The sequence below is a fragment of the Myripristis murdjan genome, chromosome 15, assembly GCF_902150065.1.
Source record: "Myripristis murdjan chromosome 15, fMyrMur1.1, whole genome shotgun sequence".
Classification (NCBI taxonomy): domain Eukaryota; kingdom Metazoa; phylum Chordata; class Actinopteri; order Holocentriformes; family Holocentridae; genus Myripristis; species Myripristis murdjan.
Genome location: NC_043994.1, coordinates 19,308,107 through 19,325,532, shown reverse-complemented (window position 1 = coordinate 19,325,532; position 17,426 = coordinate 19,308,107). Strand labels below are relative to the sequence as shown.

Here is a 17,426-nt window from a genome sequence, read left to right as displayed (position 1 = left end):
TATACAGACTCGTCATAGCAGACGCCCTGTGTTCACTACTGAGCCACAAGACCTACCTGTGAAAGAGAAAAGTTTGCCTAAAGAGACAGAGTTCAGCGCCAAAGTGAACAAAGAACCCAAAGCCTTAGTATTTTCAACAGTGGAGAAAGAACACAAAAGGACAGGGATGTTCAAACTCGGAGAGAGTGTCCCTCCAGATGTCAAAACTACTGAAGACACTTCAGAAATACTTTCACGAGGTCCCACACAGAGCAACAAGCCGACCCCAGCACACCTTAAGATCTCCGAAAGTGGAGAAAAGCCGACTGCAGCTGGTGCCCAAAGACTCAGCCAAGAACAAGACCAAAGCATTTATCAGCCACACGGTCCTACCATGCCAACACTAACCTCACTCTCCTCAGTCAACAAGACAAGAAATGCATCTCTGTCACAACGTTTAAAACAACTTGACAGCTCCATCCAAAATGACAGACCTAAAGAGGAAGGGCTGCCATACATGGATAAAAATCCATATCTACAGCCCACTTTGGGGCAAATGCACAACTTGGAAGAAACCAGAACAGCTCAAAGAAATGATGAGAAAACAGAAGAACAAAAAGATAAAGAGAGAGCTGCTAAGATTGAGAGTGAGAGAACTGTGAAACACAGAGAGGCTGGGCAAAAAGCTGAGGAGGAAAGAAGAGCAAAGCTGTTTGAGAAAGAGCGAGCAGCAAGGAAAGAAGAGGAGAAAAGAGCAAAACAGAGAATGGACGACATCAGAATAAAAAAGATCAAGGAGGAGAGTATGGCTGCTCTGCTTGAGGAGGAGAGGCGAGCTGCTCAGAGAGAAGAGGAGAAGAGAGCAAGAGAGAGAGAGGCCATAGCTGCTATGATTGAAGAGAGGCGACAAAAACAGAGGGAAGCACAGGAGAGAGCAGAGAAGGAGAGAAAAGCAAAGCAGGAGGAGGAGGAGAGAGTTGCTCAAAAAGAAGAGGAAAAGAGAGCAAAACAAAGAGAGGAGGAAAGGAGGATAAAAGAGATTGAAGAGAAGAGGAGGGAAATCCTGAGACAGGAGCAAAGGAGAATGAATAAGATTGAGGAGGACAGGCGAGCAAAACAGAGAGAGGAGGAGAGAGTTGCTCAAGAAAAGGAAGCGAGAAGAGCTGCACAGATTGAGGAGAAAAAGCGAGCCAAACAGATTGAGGAGGAGAGAGCTGCTCAAATTGAGGAGGAAAGAAAAGCAAAACAGAGAGAGGAGGAGAGAGCAGCTCAAGTTGAGGAGGAAAGAAAAGCAAAACAGAGAGAGGAGGAGAGAGCAGCTCAAGTTGAGGAGGAAAGAAAAGCAAAACAGAGAGAGGAGGAGAGAGCAGCTCAAGTTGCAGAGGAGAAAAGGTTGCAGCAGATTCAGGAGAAAAAGAGAGCTGCTCAGATTGAGGAGCAGAGGAAAGAAAGACAGAGGAGGGAAGAATGGATGGTGGCTCAAAGGAAAGAGGAGGAGAAGAGAGCTGCTGAAAAAGAGGAAAAGAGAGCAAAACAAAGAGAAGCAGAGCGAGCCAAAGAAGTTGAGGAGGCGAGGAGTCGTCAGCTTGAGGAGGCGCGCCGAACAGCGCAGAAAGACGAGGAGAAGAGAGTGGCGCGAGAAAGGATGGTAGCTAAAAGAGAGGAGCAGAATAAGGCTAAACAGAGAGAAGAAGAGAAAGCTGCTCAGAGGGAGGAGCAGAGAAAAGCAGAGCTGAGGATGGATGCTGTCCAATACTATGCCATCACCTCAACAGAATCAGAGAGGAAACCCAGAGACAGACCTCTACGTTCACCTTTACCCACCCAAAGAAGAGTGGGCCTGTCTGGAATGGAGTCAACAGAGGACTCCTACAGTAGGCCATATGCCCCTCCATCTCCAGGTCCACCTCTCACCCGCTCCAACACCTCCTCTCCTGCTCTGGGAGCCAAACCCACCATGTTCAGGGTTAAGGATAACACCATGAGAGGCTCTTCATTGACCAAATCAGTCAAGCCACGCTTCCACAAGAGCTTTGGAGAAGATTTCAGGGTGGGCTCGCCCCTGGAGGGCTGGAGGGCATCTGAGAGAGCAGAGGAGGAGCAAGACAGAATGAGACACAGCACTGGAACCCCTGCTCCTCATGACTCAGTCATTGGGTTAAACAGACTTCCCACTGTCAAAGAATCTGTGGCTCTTCAGCCCTTGTCCTCATCACAGGAGAACTTGGGCCCTCTCCCAGAATACAGGCCCTTCTCCAGGAGGAGTGTAGCCCTGGATGAGGACGATTCCCGCTCTGTCATCAGCAATATGTCGGAGGATGTGGAGAGCTTTGCCACCGGGGGAACAGACCTTGCAGACCTAAGGGGGCTGTATGACTATGAGAGGCCAGAGTCAGCCTGTAGCTTCAGCAGTGATGTGGCCCGTGCTTTAGGAAAGCCTCCAGCTGTGCCCCCAAAGAGCGAGAAAGCCTTGCGCAGGGCAAAAAGGCTGACCACCCGAAGGATAAAGAAGGAGTCGTCCAAAGCTGCAGCAGACAGCCCCTCTCCAGTGGAGAAACCGCTGCACACTGTCTCCAGTATTCGTGCCTCCCCCACTGAGTTTCGCTCCTCCGACTGCAGTGCTCTGGCTTCTCCCCATTTCTCCCCTCCCATCTCCATCGTTCATGCCCCAACTGTGGTATCTAGTGCACCTTCCTCCCACACAGAGCCGAGATCCTCTTACCGTTCTTTCCATGCCTCTCCCCATGCCACTGCCCCCATTTCTCTCCCTGTTGCCACTCCTCATGCCACTGCCCCCATTTCTCTCCCAGTTGCCTCCCCCAATGTCACTGCCCCGGTCTCTCTCCCTGTTGCCACTCCTCATGCCACTGCCCCGGTCTCTCTCCCTGTTGCCACTCCTCATGCCACTGCCCCGGTCTCTCTCCCTGTTGACACTCCTCATGCCACCGCTCCTGTCTCTCTCCCCGTTGCCACTCCTCATGCCACTGCACCTGTCTCTCTCCCTGTTGCTTCCAAAACTGTTGCCAGTGTTCCCTCCTCTCCGACTCTCCACATTACCAGCCATCCAGCCTCAGTCACACAGTACCATGTAGAGCCAGGCTATGCTCAGCCCTTCCCAATGACGCAACGCAAAGTGCTGCAGGACCTCGGGTCTGGTCAGTACTTTGTAGTGGACTTGCCTGTTCAGGTGAAAACCAAGACTTTCTTTGATCCTGAGACTGGGAAGTACGTCCAGCTCAATGTGCGTCAGTCAGCACCAGGCTGGGACCAGAGTAACTCTCGACCCCGGTCCCAGCCCGCTTATTCACAGCCCCAGCTCCAACCCCAAATGCAAGTCAAGCCAGAGCAGCAGCCTCAGTCCCAGGCCTCTGCTACCGACAAGCCCTATGTGCTGTACCATGGCTATCAGGGCTATCCTCATGGCTACCAGGCCATGCCTGTTTCCTCATTGCCCCCTCACAGATCATCCTCAGGACTGTCAGTCCCTACCACACTCTCCCATTACCCAGAGCCTGTCAGAGAGAGCCACAACTATGGATATCAAGAGAATGAAAGAGGACTGAACTCAGATGGGCAAAGCTGCAGCCCCAAGCAGACACCGTATATGGACACAGGCTATGATACAGGCAAAACATACAGCACAGCTCACAACACACAAGGATCATTTGAGTCACACCCACAAACAGACACAAGCAGTTCTGTGTGTGAAAATGATACCCCAGTTCACTCCAGGTTGCAGCCCCGTGATATAATAACTATAAGTGAACTGGAGGACTTTATGGATGTGTCTGAGTGGTGACAAAGAGACTGGTAACTTTGAGTAGAGAGGAAACAAATAACCCATATGTTAGAGTACATAGCATACCTACTCCAGATAAATTAAGCTTTTGATAAAACAAAAAGATACCCAAAGCCACAGTATGTACTGATTATATATTTTTTACTTTATAGAAGTGGTATGGTTGTACATGCAAGTGAAAAAAAGCCTCAGAATGTTTTTGGTTGTCAGATACTTTTCATGAAAAAAGTCTTTGTGACATGCTGTTAAATTGCTGCTGTTATATCTCACCTTTTTGGAGTTTCATTAGTGATAAGCTATTTATTGTGTTACAGAAAAGTTTACCATTCCAAGTGATTTTTTTTTTTTTTTTTTTTTTGAATGTGAGATGCTAAGATATTTTGTAGTGTATATGATCAGTGTCTCATTGCCACCTAGATCTACATTATCAAACAGCAAACAGTAACAGTATGTCAGAGAAATACCGGTGCTGCTTTGTAAACAGTAACAGAATTGCTTAAGTTTTCATTCTCTTTTCTTGTAGGAGAAAACCAACTTTTGGTGATGCATGAAATATTGTTAAACCCATAATATCAACCAAAGCTGTACATCATGGTTTTGTCTTTTCAAACACAATATCAAAGTAAAAACAAGGTTATGTGATAATTGCTGTTTTTTAGGTTGAAAGTAATCCATTTGTAAAGTGGGATATTTGTGAGAAAGTGTCTGTGTTGCTGTGAAACAGAGTAGTGTGACATGGATGCATTCAGGCAATAAAAGCACACTTCACTCAGCAAAACATTTTTGTCACTGCAATGACTGTCATTCAGAATCACCTTGTAAAGGTTAAAAATAAACACAGTAAAACAAATGTGCATCATTGTTACTATTGGTTGATTTAATTTTTGTACTCAAAACACTGTAATGAGTAGACAACGATATAATTTTACTGTCAACCACATCCTGTTATGAATCATAAATTGTTTCCTGGGTCTGAACACCACAAAATGAAGAGTCTCTTTACTCAGCACATAAAACAATTACACATTCTTATTGAGAGACAGCAATGATAGGTCCTGAGAGGGTAGATAATCAAAAAAACAGACAACATTTTGTAGTTGCTCTTTGTGTGTATGTGTGCGTGCATGTGTGTGTGTGTGTGTGTGTGTGTGTGCTAGTCATCTGTTTTTGTATGAACTGATCCAACTGCTCAGATTGTTTCCTACTATGCCTATGGGATCCGATGACAGAAGTGATACAATATGAAAATGTCTTTCCCTTGATTTCCCTTGATGCACAAATTTGGTTTTAGTGTATGCATGTGTGAATATGAATGCCTGCACTGCATACACCCCAGGTATATAGTAGCCCAATGTATGTTATTGTTGACCCCCCCACCCCCCAAGAAGTAGTAGCCTTCTTTGACCACTGCAGGGCAGAGGAGAGCGAATCTTCTACTGACTGGGGCAAACACTCAGCAATGTAAAGGAAAATTTGAAGCAAATCCTAAGGAAATGTGTAGATGAAGCTATAATACATTTCACAATGATGGAAACAGTAATTTTCTTACTTTTTACATTTGACCTAAAAATCCAAAAAACATGTTCCAGGACTTAAGATCGCACTGTTAAAAAGAAAAAAAGTTCATTAAAAAATAGACAAAAAACATAGCACCACTGCATCAGCCTATTTGATGATTTCCCTTCACTGAAACCATGTTTTTCAAAAGTGTCCTTCAAGAGACCTGAAGGGTTAAATATGTTGTGTAATGCCATTTGGCTTTTGGCAGAGCTTTGAGCGCCAGCAGAAGCCCTGCCTCAGCAGTTTAGCTTGCCCAATAAAGCAGCAGGCTTCATACCACTGGGACAGTCTGACAACCACAGCCAGAGACAAGCCCATGCCACTCTGTCCTGCAGCCAGACAGGGAGAGGTTCCACCACACGCATGCACACATATGCACACACAAACACACAAATGCACGCACACACACATGCAAACACACCTACACAGACCTCCCATCTCTGATGATCAGTATTTCCTCTTTGTAAACTTCACTGAGAGATGCTTTGGGGAGATGAACACAACCATTAGACATTCAGGGATACATACATTTCCTATAGGCGTCTGCAACTTTGACAGTGGAATTGCACGCTCAGCTTTTTACTGTGTGTGTCTCAAATTGATACACAATGTGACGGGCACATACACATGTACAAAACATGAGACTTAACCATTGCATTGCGTTGAATTCTGGGGTTCTGGGCCTTGGTCCAAGACTCCTCACAGGAACACAGGAAATGACATTTCCTACGTTTTGCAGGACAGAGAGAGAGACACAGAGAGAGAAAGACACACACAGAGCGAGAGACACACACACACAGAGAGAGAGAGAGAGAGAGAGAGAGAGAGAGAGAGAGTGTACTAGGAGAGTGTAGTGGGAGTTTCTAAGTGGGAACAGAGCATTTACTGTTTCATATTACACAGAAAAGAGGAGAAAGAGGAGAGGAGTTAATGGTGGGTAAGGGCTCTGGTGGGTCGTGCAGTCAGGCTGTGTTTTGAATGTAGCTGCTTGTATAAGTGCTGTGCAGTTGTCTGGGTTTATGGATTCGCTGACTGAGGAAAATGTACTTCTCTGTAGTGGTCCTTGTCCTGACTAAGGCTCTGGTCACAGGTAAGTTTACCTTGTTTACAACAATAAAAGACGGAGAAACCAAAAAGGAGAGAAAGAAGGAACAAAAGAAAATGCAAAAAGAAAGAAAGAAAGAATTATGTCCATCGTAATGACCTGATCTAGGAGGTAACATACACCGCTGTAAAAACAGTGCTTTTAGAGTGTATTTTGGGACTTTGGCATGGCGATAATGTAAACCATGTACAACACAGACACCTTAATCATCTCTCTGCAACAACACTAAGTTAAGATTGCCGTAGTTTTAAAATTAAGACATTATTTACTATACTGACTTCAGTCAGTATAAAATAGCTCTTACAGTGGAATAGAGAAAGTGCTCCCTGTGCAGAGAAAACCTATTTTGCATTCTGTAAATTTCCTTAAAGTGCACTTTTCTCACATGTATGGGAATGGAACCTGTGTGTGAATCCCTCTCCACCAAATAGTGATGTTTAGTATTGCATTATGTTGGTTACAATCCCTATTGCTGCTTTGGATGTCACATGAAATCGTACAGGACAGACCCTGAGGGAGATTCCCCAACTAACGCAAACAAGAGCAAGGCAGCGCTGGAGTCCAGATGGTCCCTGTTATCTTGTCGTGTTTCTCCAAGCCTGTTTCGGGGTGTACTATACTAAAGATAAATGTTTCCCACCTGTGGATTCTCTTTTCCTGTCTGATCTGCCATATTGTGTCCAGACCACGAGTCTCTTCTACAGAGACCTGACCCAGCTGGCAGCAAAAGAACAAAACCTTACCTATAACGAAGCAGACTAATGGCACAGTGAAAACACTGCATAGGCAGCTTCAGCTGATTTCAGCTACACCCTGGATTCCCATTTGAGCATTAAATTATATGGAACCATTGATAGTCATTTCTTGAAAGTGTGAGCTCTGAAGCTCTATAAATCTGAGCAGCACCCTGGGTGTGCACATAAACCTACTTTGTATAAATGCAACAATTATGTTTAATTGGCAGGAAACCAAACTTCTTGGGGAAAAAAAAAATAAGTTGCACAGAAAGCATTTTCCATATGGGGCAAATCAAAAAATCTAGTTAATTACTTATTGAAAAAAAGCGGGGAGGAGCCACCAAGGTCTAACTAGGTCATATATTATACTTTATCCACAGAATACATGCATACATATGTGTGTGCTCATGTGTATGTGGTTATTTATGAGGACAGAGAGCTGCACTCAGCAGATATGCATGCATGCTTGACTGTGTTATGAGAACATAATGAAACTGTCTGTCTATCTATCTATCTATCTATCTATCTATCTGTTTGGATGTATCGATGTACCTACTATACTGAATGTGTGTCTTCTACCAACAGAGGTGTGTTACGCCCTGAATGTGACAGTAACCCCTGGGCCTATTGTCATGGTAACTGAGAGTGACAACTTGACGCTGTCATGCTTGGTGTCTCAGAGGAAGAGGAGTAACAGTGCACTGGTCCTCCGCTGGTTCTTCTCTCCTCCTGTTGCCCCCACTCTCTCAACTCCATCCCCAGCTCCATCCCCATCTCACCCTGCACTCCGGCCCTCCGAGCTTCTCATCGTGAGGCTGGGCATCAAGAAAATGAAGCTGTATGGGAACTACACCCGTCGCTTCCCTCAGCCAAAGTTTCGTCTTTATGAGGAGATGGAAGAAGAGGCGTACCGGCTGCTGATCGTCAATGTGACGGGGATTGACCAGGGCTTCTACACTTGTAGAGTTCAGGAGGTCCGTAAACACAGAAGCACCTGGAGAGCGTCATCCAATGGCACCAGCACCACACAACTCACAGGTAACTAAATGTGCATTTTAACACTCAACTTTCAGTGTCATGTTTGTCTCTGGACAGACAGGGGCCACAGTTTGGCTGATGTGGGGATGAGGGTTATGCGAATGGGTAGGGTTTTGGCAAGAGGTCTTCTATATACCCTCTCTGTGGTTGGAGAGCTTGTCCTTCAGCTGATGACCTGGAGCAAGCATCTGCCTTGCCATAGTGGCCTTCAGCAAGAGTAAAGCCCTACCAGCTTCAGGAATGCTTTTGAGGAGGGCTCTCTCAAAGAGAAATTTGCTTTGAAGCAAATAAGAATTTCCAAATATTACATTATTATAGCCAAGAGTCTGCTCTGCCCCGTTTAGCCTTTTGTCAAACATAATTAAGTTTATTTTTATCTGCTTCATTTGCAAATTAAGAAAAACAGTTATCTCTCTCATGATGGTCGGGCAACATGGTAAAATTGTGCACAGTATGGTACGCAACTTTATTTTTCAAAAGAGACAATGGGACTCTTCTACATGTACAATTTTCCCTTTTAATGTTTTTGATCACTGACAAGACAGATGTGCTAAAACACAGAGGACCCAGAAAAGGCGGGATTTCTGGGAATAATTCATTGCATTCTGCATCTTAACAAATCATGTTCTGTTTCAAAATCTTGTTTGACAAAATCTGCCGGTAGAGTTATTTAAAACAATCCCACTTGTTTCCAATGCAGTTTCGGGATTTTTTTTCCTGGGGACAAGTACAAATATATTGAGAAAAGGCAGAATAAAACAGATCAGCCCACAAGTAAGAAAATGACACTGATTAGAGTGGCATTTGAAACAAGTCGGATTGTCTAATCCTCCTGTCAGATTTTTTTTCACATGTTGTAAGAAAAACAAGATTAGAACATTGAATATGAGCCTAGATGACTTGTTAAGATGAAGTTTTTTTTTTTTTGCACGGGAATCCACGCCAAAACTATTTGCCCTGGATTCCTTGTTTCCTTGAAATTCCCTCACAAAAAACAGCCCACACATTTCCAGTTAAGGCATGCTGCCTACATCATCTGGCAGTGAACATAATTTAATAATGGAAAAGCAAAAACTGTTTAAGAGACGATGAAGTGCAAACAGAAATGTGTAGCATGCATTCGCTAACTCCAGCTTTGCTGTAAGTTGTACTTGTCTGTGTTGGAGTCTGACCCCAATCCTCTGGCATTTCCATCTCAAAACAATGAGCTCACACAGCCAAACCGCACTCAACAATATCACTCTGTGTGTGTGTGTGTGTGTGTGTGTGTGTGTGTGTGTAAGGAGCAAAAGGTGCAGTGGTGCTGAGTTGGCTACGTTCACAAACTCTGAACTACATGACGTCAGCATTCTGGTTTCACTTTTATGCAGCCCTCAGGATAAAATTTACTGGAGAATTCACTTGTACTGGAACTTATTTAGTGTCTGCCAATATTCCAGCAAAAATCAACAATAAACACACCTAGAGAACAAACCCAGTGAATAACAAATACTGTAATGTACTGTACTTATTTATTTATTTATTTATTTATTTATTTATTTTTACCGTGCACAGTTTTTTTTTACATACAGTTGAAGAGATTGGCAGTCACACTTAATTGGTTTGATTAGAGGTGAAGCCGTCTTTTATGCTGGAATGCACTGGAAAAATGAGCTCAAAGCTGGAAAGAATCTCTTTCGAAGTCTCTTCTCTAACATGCATGACACCTGTAACAGCTGCGTTTCCTTTACACTCACTGTATCACCAAAAAAAAAGCCAGAGGTTTTGATTCAGGCAGAGCTATTGGACAACGCCCTGCCCGACATGCCCACTGAGGAAGCCACACAACCTCAGGCATCTCTGACATGTGTTGACCGCAGAGCCAGAAACACAAGAACTGAGACTACGACGGAAAATAAAGGGAAAACAAAGTTATAATTGTAATCCGAGGAACCCCTCAGTCTGCAGATCTCAGAAGAAAGGCTACACCCTATCGACTCATTCAGCAGATATTGTACATGGGGGAGATGGTCAACCTTCGCCCACTTGCTCAGCTCAGAGGTCTGACTTCAGACCATATGCAGTTATTGGGTGAGCCAAGTGCTGGCTGCTCCTTTTCTAAAGTGGTCCGTCGAGCTCACAGCGCCGTTACATCACACCTTATAGCAGCGCTGGACGGAGCAGCCTGTAAAGACCCTGCAGCATCTTTCTTTCCCTGCCAGGGCAGGTCACATTTTATGATAGCTGCTGGGGGGGAGAAGATGAATTGGTGCCTACACGGTTTTGGCCTTTCACAAATGCCTATATATCTGTCACATACCTGGGTTTGATAAGCATCTGGTCGTCTAGACACACGTGTGGAGAATGTGTAACACTGGCTGTTTGACAGGCCTCAGAGCCAGACTGTTACCCCCAAACTGAGTGTATTTTTCCTATCTGGCTCTTTGGGTTAATTGTTCTTGGACTGGACACAGGTTTTATTAATTTTAAACAAACATAATTATCTATCCATATCTATAGTATACACCACAACAACTGCTATGCCAGGTATTGTGTTGCGTTAGATACATAAACTGTAGCTTTTCTGTGGTTACCAGAGACCACATATATGGTTATGACTCGTGCAAACAGTTGAGCTAACTGTTAAGATAAACTGTGAGCTGATAATAGTTTCGCATGGGCGGTCAAAACATGAAGGCCAATGTTGCTTACTGAAGTTTATCCATGTTAACATCTTATCTTTTTTAATTAATATGTTTGTCATTCCTGGGTTAAAAGACATATTAAAAGCTCATTAGGAGGGGCAGAGACAAACTACTTTATATACAGTGCCTCCATTGACTGTCCTCAACCTCTCTCACAATAAACTGATCTACACACAACTCATCAGTCACTCCTTGGCACATTTTGACTTTTTAATTTATGTGTAGTTATACTGATAAGTGGACAAAGAAAACAGCAACAGAAAAACAATTGTGAAGTGACCCACAAAAGGAAATTGTGGATAGGGGAACACCCTCAGCCCGTCCAAGACTAGTGATGCCGTGGCTAACAAAGTGTGTTTATTTGTGAGTGTGTGTGTACATGTGTGTGTGTGGTTTTGGCTGATGCCACTCTAGTCTCTCTCTTCATGACAGCGGTTTGGATATTTCTGGAAACCACTGAGGTTGTCTGCTGCATTGGGTCAATGCCCTCAGACAACAGCAATTTACAAAGCTACTTAGCCTGGGCAGAGTTTCCTGTCCTCAACATGGCGAGCTAAAATTTCTGCACTTTTTGCTGACTTTTTGTGCAATTGTTTTTCCAGTGCACTTCACCCATGAGGATAGTCGCAGTGAAGGAGTGTGGCGTTTGTTTGCAGGTACAAGTCTCATCTCTAGCTCGGCTTCTTTTTCGTTTCACAGGGATTAGCCTATATCTTGCTATGATAATGTGATGGTTTTGATGCCTTTTTGCATATCTATTCATTAACAGCTGTCTGTGTATTGTAGATGTGTATCTGTGTGCTGTGCTGATCTGCTCTCTGGGGTTGCTGTCCATCTTCCTGTTCACTCTGGTTTTAATCTGCCAGTACCTTCACAGCAGGCACAGGCTCAGAGGTAGAACCATCATTCACTGTCCTAACTTTATATTTTCTGTTTCATTTTATCTATTCACATAATGCATACTTGACTTTGCTACTGATTAAAATTGCATTTTTCTGCCACTTCCTCCACAGCCAGTTACCTCCTAGTCAAATGTCCAGAAAGCAGGTAAATACCCATCAATAAGAGCTTGTTTTTAATCCCCTGGTAGAGAATGTCTGCTAAACCTGAACTCCTCTGCGCCACACAGCTCAGGAGAAACTGTGACCAGCTCAGCCAGTTCCTCCAGCTCCTCTCCCCGAGCACAGAGGAAAGAGATCAAACAAAAACCTGAAAGAAAAGTAACATCAACAGCACCTAAAGTACCTGAGGAGCCTCCACCCCACATACCAACCAAAGGTAAGCTGTTATTTCAATGCAGTGATAGCAGCAGGTGGTGGAACATGATGGTGGTGGTCTATATAGTGTCCTATCTTTATTTAAAATTAGGCCACCCGAGAGGGGCTAATTCTGACATCTCGTGGCTTAAATTCTCTGTGAATAAGGCTAAGGCAGTGAAATAAAATGGCCCTCTGATTTCTGATTTGAACATGCATACATTTATCACCTCACAGCATGACGGACCTTAAACTTTAAGGTTTTACAATCCTGCTTGTGTTTCCTCCACATTCTAAACACATGCACATCAGGGGCAGTGGAGACCCTAAATTGCTCATAGGTGTGAATGAGTGACTAAATTTGTCAGTAGTGCATGCTGGGATAGGCTACAGGACCTGCGACCCTGAAAAAGAATAATCTGGTGAAGAAAGAACAAATGAATAAACGAATGGTGTATCCAGCAAAGAAACAAGGCAGAAAATGATATCACAGTATAATTTAATATCAGTGATGAAAACAGTATGGCATGCACAGCAGACATAGAACAGACACTAGGAGGGAGTGGTTGGCTTGTATAAAATCAATCCGAAGATGAAAAGTTTCACTTTATTTGGCTAAATCCTGCTGTCTGTGTTGTCTGAGATACAATAAACACAGGCACTGAACATGACCTACTGTAGATTATAGCCCATGTTATTTCTGTGAATAAGTTACACTATGTTTAAACTCCTTTTGAAGGGTGGCATCAACTCCAACCACACAGTTATGTTTTTGAGTCAAATTTCCAGGCTGTTGTTTTCAGTCATACTCGCTTGTTTGTTTTTTTCAGTGCCTGTTGCTGCACAGAGACCTCGAAAGCCCAGAAGGTTAAAGACCCAACCAAGGAAATCTGCGACGGTGAGCTCTCTCAGCCGGTTCAAAACTTAACTAAAGCTCAGCTATTGCATTACATATGGCTGCTCTTTCAGTTACACCATTTACAAACCATATTGTGCACTGAATCTTTTCTGTTACAATTCATTTATTAGTCACATTTTTAAAAAGACTCCTTTTTCGTGCATTTATTCAGGTACATGCGAAAGGGAATTTGTTTCACCCGACTACTTGATTGTCTTCAGGAGTTTATTGCTGTGTCTTCATTCAGTTATGCGGCTGCTAATTCTATTTAGCTTTATTGCTTCTCAAACACAATTATTTATTTAGAATGGTTCATTGGTTTTATATTTACAATAAAAGTGTCAGACATGTACATACAGAAAAGAGCTATTCAAACTAAGGATCATCATTATTTCTACTGATGGTATTCTTGTGAATTTGTGGTGAAATGAAGCACCGGAGATGTGAAGGAGTCTTTTGCACGAACATACTGATTGGATTAGTGTAACTCAGAGGATCTGAGGATGCCGGATAGGACTCCTATTGTACCAAATGTTTTTCTACTAAACTGAATGTTCCAGGAGGTCAGGCAAAGCTTGTAAACACATACTTTCTACAGCTGAAAAGCACTTGCAAAAAAAAGGGCATAGCATGGGAAGAGAAAGAATACTGCTGAAATGTTGAAAAAGGGTTATTACAACAAAGATGTCACAGCCAAGACACATGTAGTCCCAAGTTTGATGTTCTTCTGAGGGAAAAGTTGAGATGTTTACGCTCAGATGCATAATATTTTCCTGACATCTTGCATCCTGGCTGCGTTCCCTGAAGTCTCTCTCTCCCTTTCCCTCCCTCCTCCAGCCGCGAGTACCACAGGAGGACAGTCTGACATACGCAGAGCTGGAGCTGGTCAGACCGAGGCCTGAGCCCCCAGCCTCCTCCAACCCCAGCCCCTCAACCTCCAGCCCAGACACTGTGTACGCTCAGATCCTCTTCCAGGAGAAACGGCTGTAAACTCTGCAGCTCTGGACACGTGGATGTTACTGCACCTCCTGGTGAGGGCAGAGATTCAGTCGCCCAAACTGAAATCCACATCCAAAGGACTATATTTATGAACTGTCTCTGTGGCATTTAGCATTTCATTTGGTCATAAGCACGCTACAACTTCTGCTGGTAAACGGGATAGGGGCTTCGCCTCCCTTCGATCACTGCAGTGTTTGGTTCTCACAGTGCTGTTGTTGTGTTGGTGTTGTTTGTTGGCATCGCTGGCCTGTGTGCCAGATGTTTGTTCATTCAGGAATGCTCTTACTGTTAACTGTTGCTGTACAAACCCAGGAGACTATGTGGCAATTTACTGTAATGCTACGAGGCATTGTAACACTTAGCTTTTTAAATGCATTTATAATTACAGTACTAATACACCAACTGAATAAATATACGCCTGGTTCTTACAGTGTGAACAAACAATTGTTGCTTCACATAAATCATGCCTGTAAGTAAGTTTTAGTTTGTCTACAGCTTGCTTTGGAGCACTGAAGAGATTTAAAAAGCAGCAATTCAAGTTGGAGAGCCTGCTGCTTCTAATTTGCAAGTCTCAACAACGCGGCTCAGACATAAACAGTAAATGTGAATTCTGGAGGCAGCAGGCATCACGCTCGAGCGCCCGGGAAAGGTGAAGGGTGTAGGCCATTTTGTGAAGGTCAGTTTGTGAAAAATGGAATGAAGATAGAGGTGCAGAGAAAGAGAATGATGCTCATCTACACCCTTCCCTCCATCTGAGTGGGAGAGAGCAAGAGAGAGAGAGAGAGAGACCATCATCCCCCACAGTTAAGACTCACTGACTAGGATGAACCCGCTAATGACTACATTTATTCAAATTAGACTAATTGTAATCATGGTTAATAATTAGCTTTACAGTGCATTATAATTGGGTTAGGCTACAAGATGGTTCTGCCTAGGTGCAATAATTTATTTGATTTAATTATTCTGAGGAACCCAGTGGTTTGACATTTCATATCATAAAACCAGTGGTGTAGAGAGAATGGAGATGGCCGTTGTCTTTAGAGAAGGTCACTGCTCGCTCTCTGGGAAAATTATGAGGACTATTTTCCACTCTATTAAGCTACTCCACTTAGCACAATTAGCCACACACACAAAGGTTAAAGAGAGAGACCTCCTCCTTTATGATAGAGAGAGTAGCGGTGCGTGTGCATGAGACAGAGAACGATCGAGAGAGACAGAGCGGGAGGCAGAGACAGACAGCTTCATCTCAACAGCCCACCTTCACATTGTCTGCAGGAATATGAATGGAAGAATGCAAGAAAATGTATTTTTCCCATGTTCCATGACCTGGAGAGGGCAAGTTTCACCCCGAGTCTCTTCATATGGGTCACATTCACCCAGGAATGTGTTGTTTGGGTGCTGCAGTGATTATGTGATCATGTACGGGTTAGCCGATGAGGAGTTTGAGCAGCCTGATGTGGCTTAAAGGCACTTCTGTCCTTGGCCGACCATAAACACGCACACAAGAGAGAGGATAAAACCTGTTACTCACACATGCAGCTTGCACACAAAGTGTAATTCTGAACAAGACCGTAAGACATTTTACAGCATCCACAACAACACATAAACTTGACATGCACACAATATGCTTGCAGAGGATAATGGTACAAAAAAAACAACAACAACAGAATAACAGTTAAACATTGACATACTTTCAGATGCCACATTACAGAGTTGACTGAAAACACAGTTAAGAACAAAACTGAGCCCAGTAAACACTTCACAATCATTTTATAAAATACCCAGGATCTCTGGTGCCACAACCACATACTTGAACACAACTGAAGCTGTAACTCTTCAAGCTGATGTGAATGCATGCCAGCTTGTATGCTATGGGACATTTTTGTGAAATGTGTGTGAAACAGGGGAAAAAGAAAAGTGCTCCAGTGCTGCATTTTGAAGGTTTTCTGTCTCCAAGGAACGTTGACTGAGCATGCATTGCTCTGCACTGCCCTGTTTCATGTTCACACCGTTCACACTCTCATTTTCACCTGGGAGCTGCCCAGTGAAACCGCAGCCCTTTGAGCAGCCCCTAATCAGCATCACTGGAGCGGCTGGGGGTTAAGTGCCTTGCCCAAGAGAACCTCTGACATTTTTAAGGGAGGGAAGAGTGTTTCTCATTACTTTCCCCATCCAGATTTTTTCCAGCTGGTTTGGGATGTTGAGCCAGTGTCAGCCAGACTCACTTAACAGTTTTCACTCTTTCATCTTAACAAAACCTCTGTTGATTTAAAGAACCTCTTAAAAAGCATAAAATCCACAACTCATTAGAACATTAGATTTTATATTTAGACTCATATATTAATAGATTTAGACAAATGATGAGAACAATGAGGGTTTATTTAAATTTAAATTCATTATTTACACAGTTACAGAATTAAATATTTACCAAGTAAATAGCATATCCTTTACTGTAGTCATGTCAGATTTTCTGAGATTTACAGATCTTTTGTCATTTTCTCAGCTGTACTGTACAAAGGCTGACATAAATGTCCCAAATATGATAACATGGCCTGCCTGATAGCACACACAAAAGTAAATTTAAAACAGCTTGATTCTCAGCTGGTTTGAGACCGGAGGCACAAATGGATTCTGTATGTAATCGTGTGTCTCTCCAGCCGGCATTCAGACCAAGTAATGTTGTATAAAGGTTGTATAAGGTGCCTGGAAGAATGATTGTGCGTGAACCCAGTCAAATCTCACTCACAGGTCCAGGTGAAAACTCTGCCCCAGGCATCGCCCGCCAACAGAGTAGCATGGCTCCTACACAAATAGAAAAACAGTGTTTATATAACACAAACAGCTGCCTACCTCAAATCACTGAGGTTAAGCAAATGTACTCTGTTGTACGGTAGATGAGAATACACACATGTATATGTATGATGCAGCATACATCATTCAGTCATTGTATCAATTCATTTTTATTTCATAGTAGAAGAAGTGAAAATGCAATACAATTGAAACTGGAAATTGTTTAACTAAAAAAATAACTTTCTCTTGTATTAAACACAGGCATTCAATTTTAATATCGAGTTTAGAAGCAATTTAGTGTAAAACAATTCACAATCAGCCTGGTGTGTGCACAGCATGTTATCTACTATACCTGGACATGGCCAGAGTTGTGATGGCCGGATTCGTCTTGTATCGGCGTTGGGACGCAGCCTGACTGCGATTCAGCTCACGACACAACACCAGATGTCTCTCCCAGCCTTTGCCTTGGCACGAGCTGCCCACTGTGGACCAAACAACAGTACATCAGTAACTGTAGCACCTCAGACAGGATTAAAATAATTCCAATAAATTTGTCACCCTTCAATAATCAGGTGTCCACC

General features: G+C 43.4%; 2 protein-coding genes across 3 annotated transcripts in view; one reads left to right on the top strand and one right to left on the bottom strand.

Moving 5' to 3' along the window:
- The first annotated feature begins 6,183 nt into the window (after positions 1 to 6,183).
- On the top strand, positions 6,184 to 14,529 carry vstm4a (V-set and transmembrane domain containing 4a). 2 transcript variants are annotated; one of them, XM_030070116.1, is made up of 8 exons: positions 6,184 to 6,428; positions 7,766 to 8,218; positions 11,505 to 11,558; positions 11,689 to 11,796; positions 11,916 to 11,949; positions 12,032 to 12,180; positions 12,989 to 13,056; positions 13,894 to 14,529. In XM_030070116.1, the coding sequence occupies exons 1-8, from the start codon at positions 6,380 to 6,382 to the stop codon at positions 14,044 to 14,046; spliced, it is 1,068 nt and encodes a 355-aa protein (XP_029925976.1). In that variant the 5' UTR covers positions 6,184 to 6,379; the 3' UTR covers positions 14,047 to 14,529. The 2 variants fall into 2 exon arrangements, with proteins under 2 accessions (XP_029925976.1, XP_029925977.1); XM_030070117.1 differs by having other exon boundaries at positions 6,201 to 6,271.
- Positions 14,530 to 16,413: 1,884 nt separating this feature from the next.
- wdfy4 (WDFY family member 4) overlaps positions 16,414 to 17,426 on the bottom strand; it is a 43,682-nt gene continuing 42,669 nt past the window's right edge. Inside the window, exons 63-64 of the mRNA XM_030070723.1 lie at positions 17,198 to 17,327; positions 16,414 to 16,857 (exon numbers count right to left, since the gene is read on the bottom strand). Coding sequence (XP_029926583.1) covers positions 16,794 to 16,857; positions 17,198 to 17,327 — 194 coding nt within the window. The 3' untranslated portion in view covers positions 16,414 to 16,793. The remainder of the gene's footprint in view (positions 16,858 to 17,197; positions 17,328 to 17,426) is intronic.

Excerpts from the sequence above, each read along its gene's own strand:
- vstm4a (XM_030070116.1), top strand. The coding sequence starts at position 6,380 with ATGTACTTCTCTGTAGTGGTCCTTGTCCTGACTAAGGCTCTGGTCACA. Across the intron at positions 11,797-11,915 it reads CAGCAGGCACAGGCTCAGAG|CCAGTTACCTCCTAGTCAAA; the intron begins GTAGAACCATCA and ends CTTCCTCCACAG. Across the intron at positions 13,057-13,893 it reads AACCAAGGAAATCTGCGACG|CCGCGAGTACCACAGGAGGA; the intron begins GTGAGCTCTCTC and ends TCCCTCCTCCAG.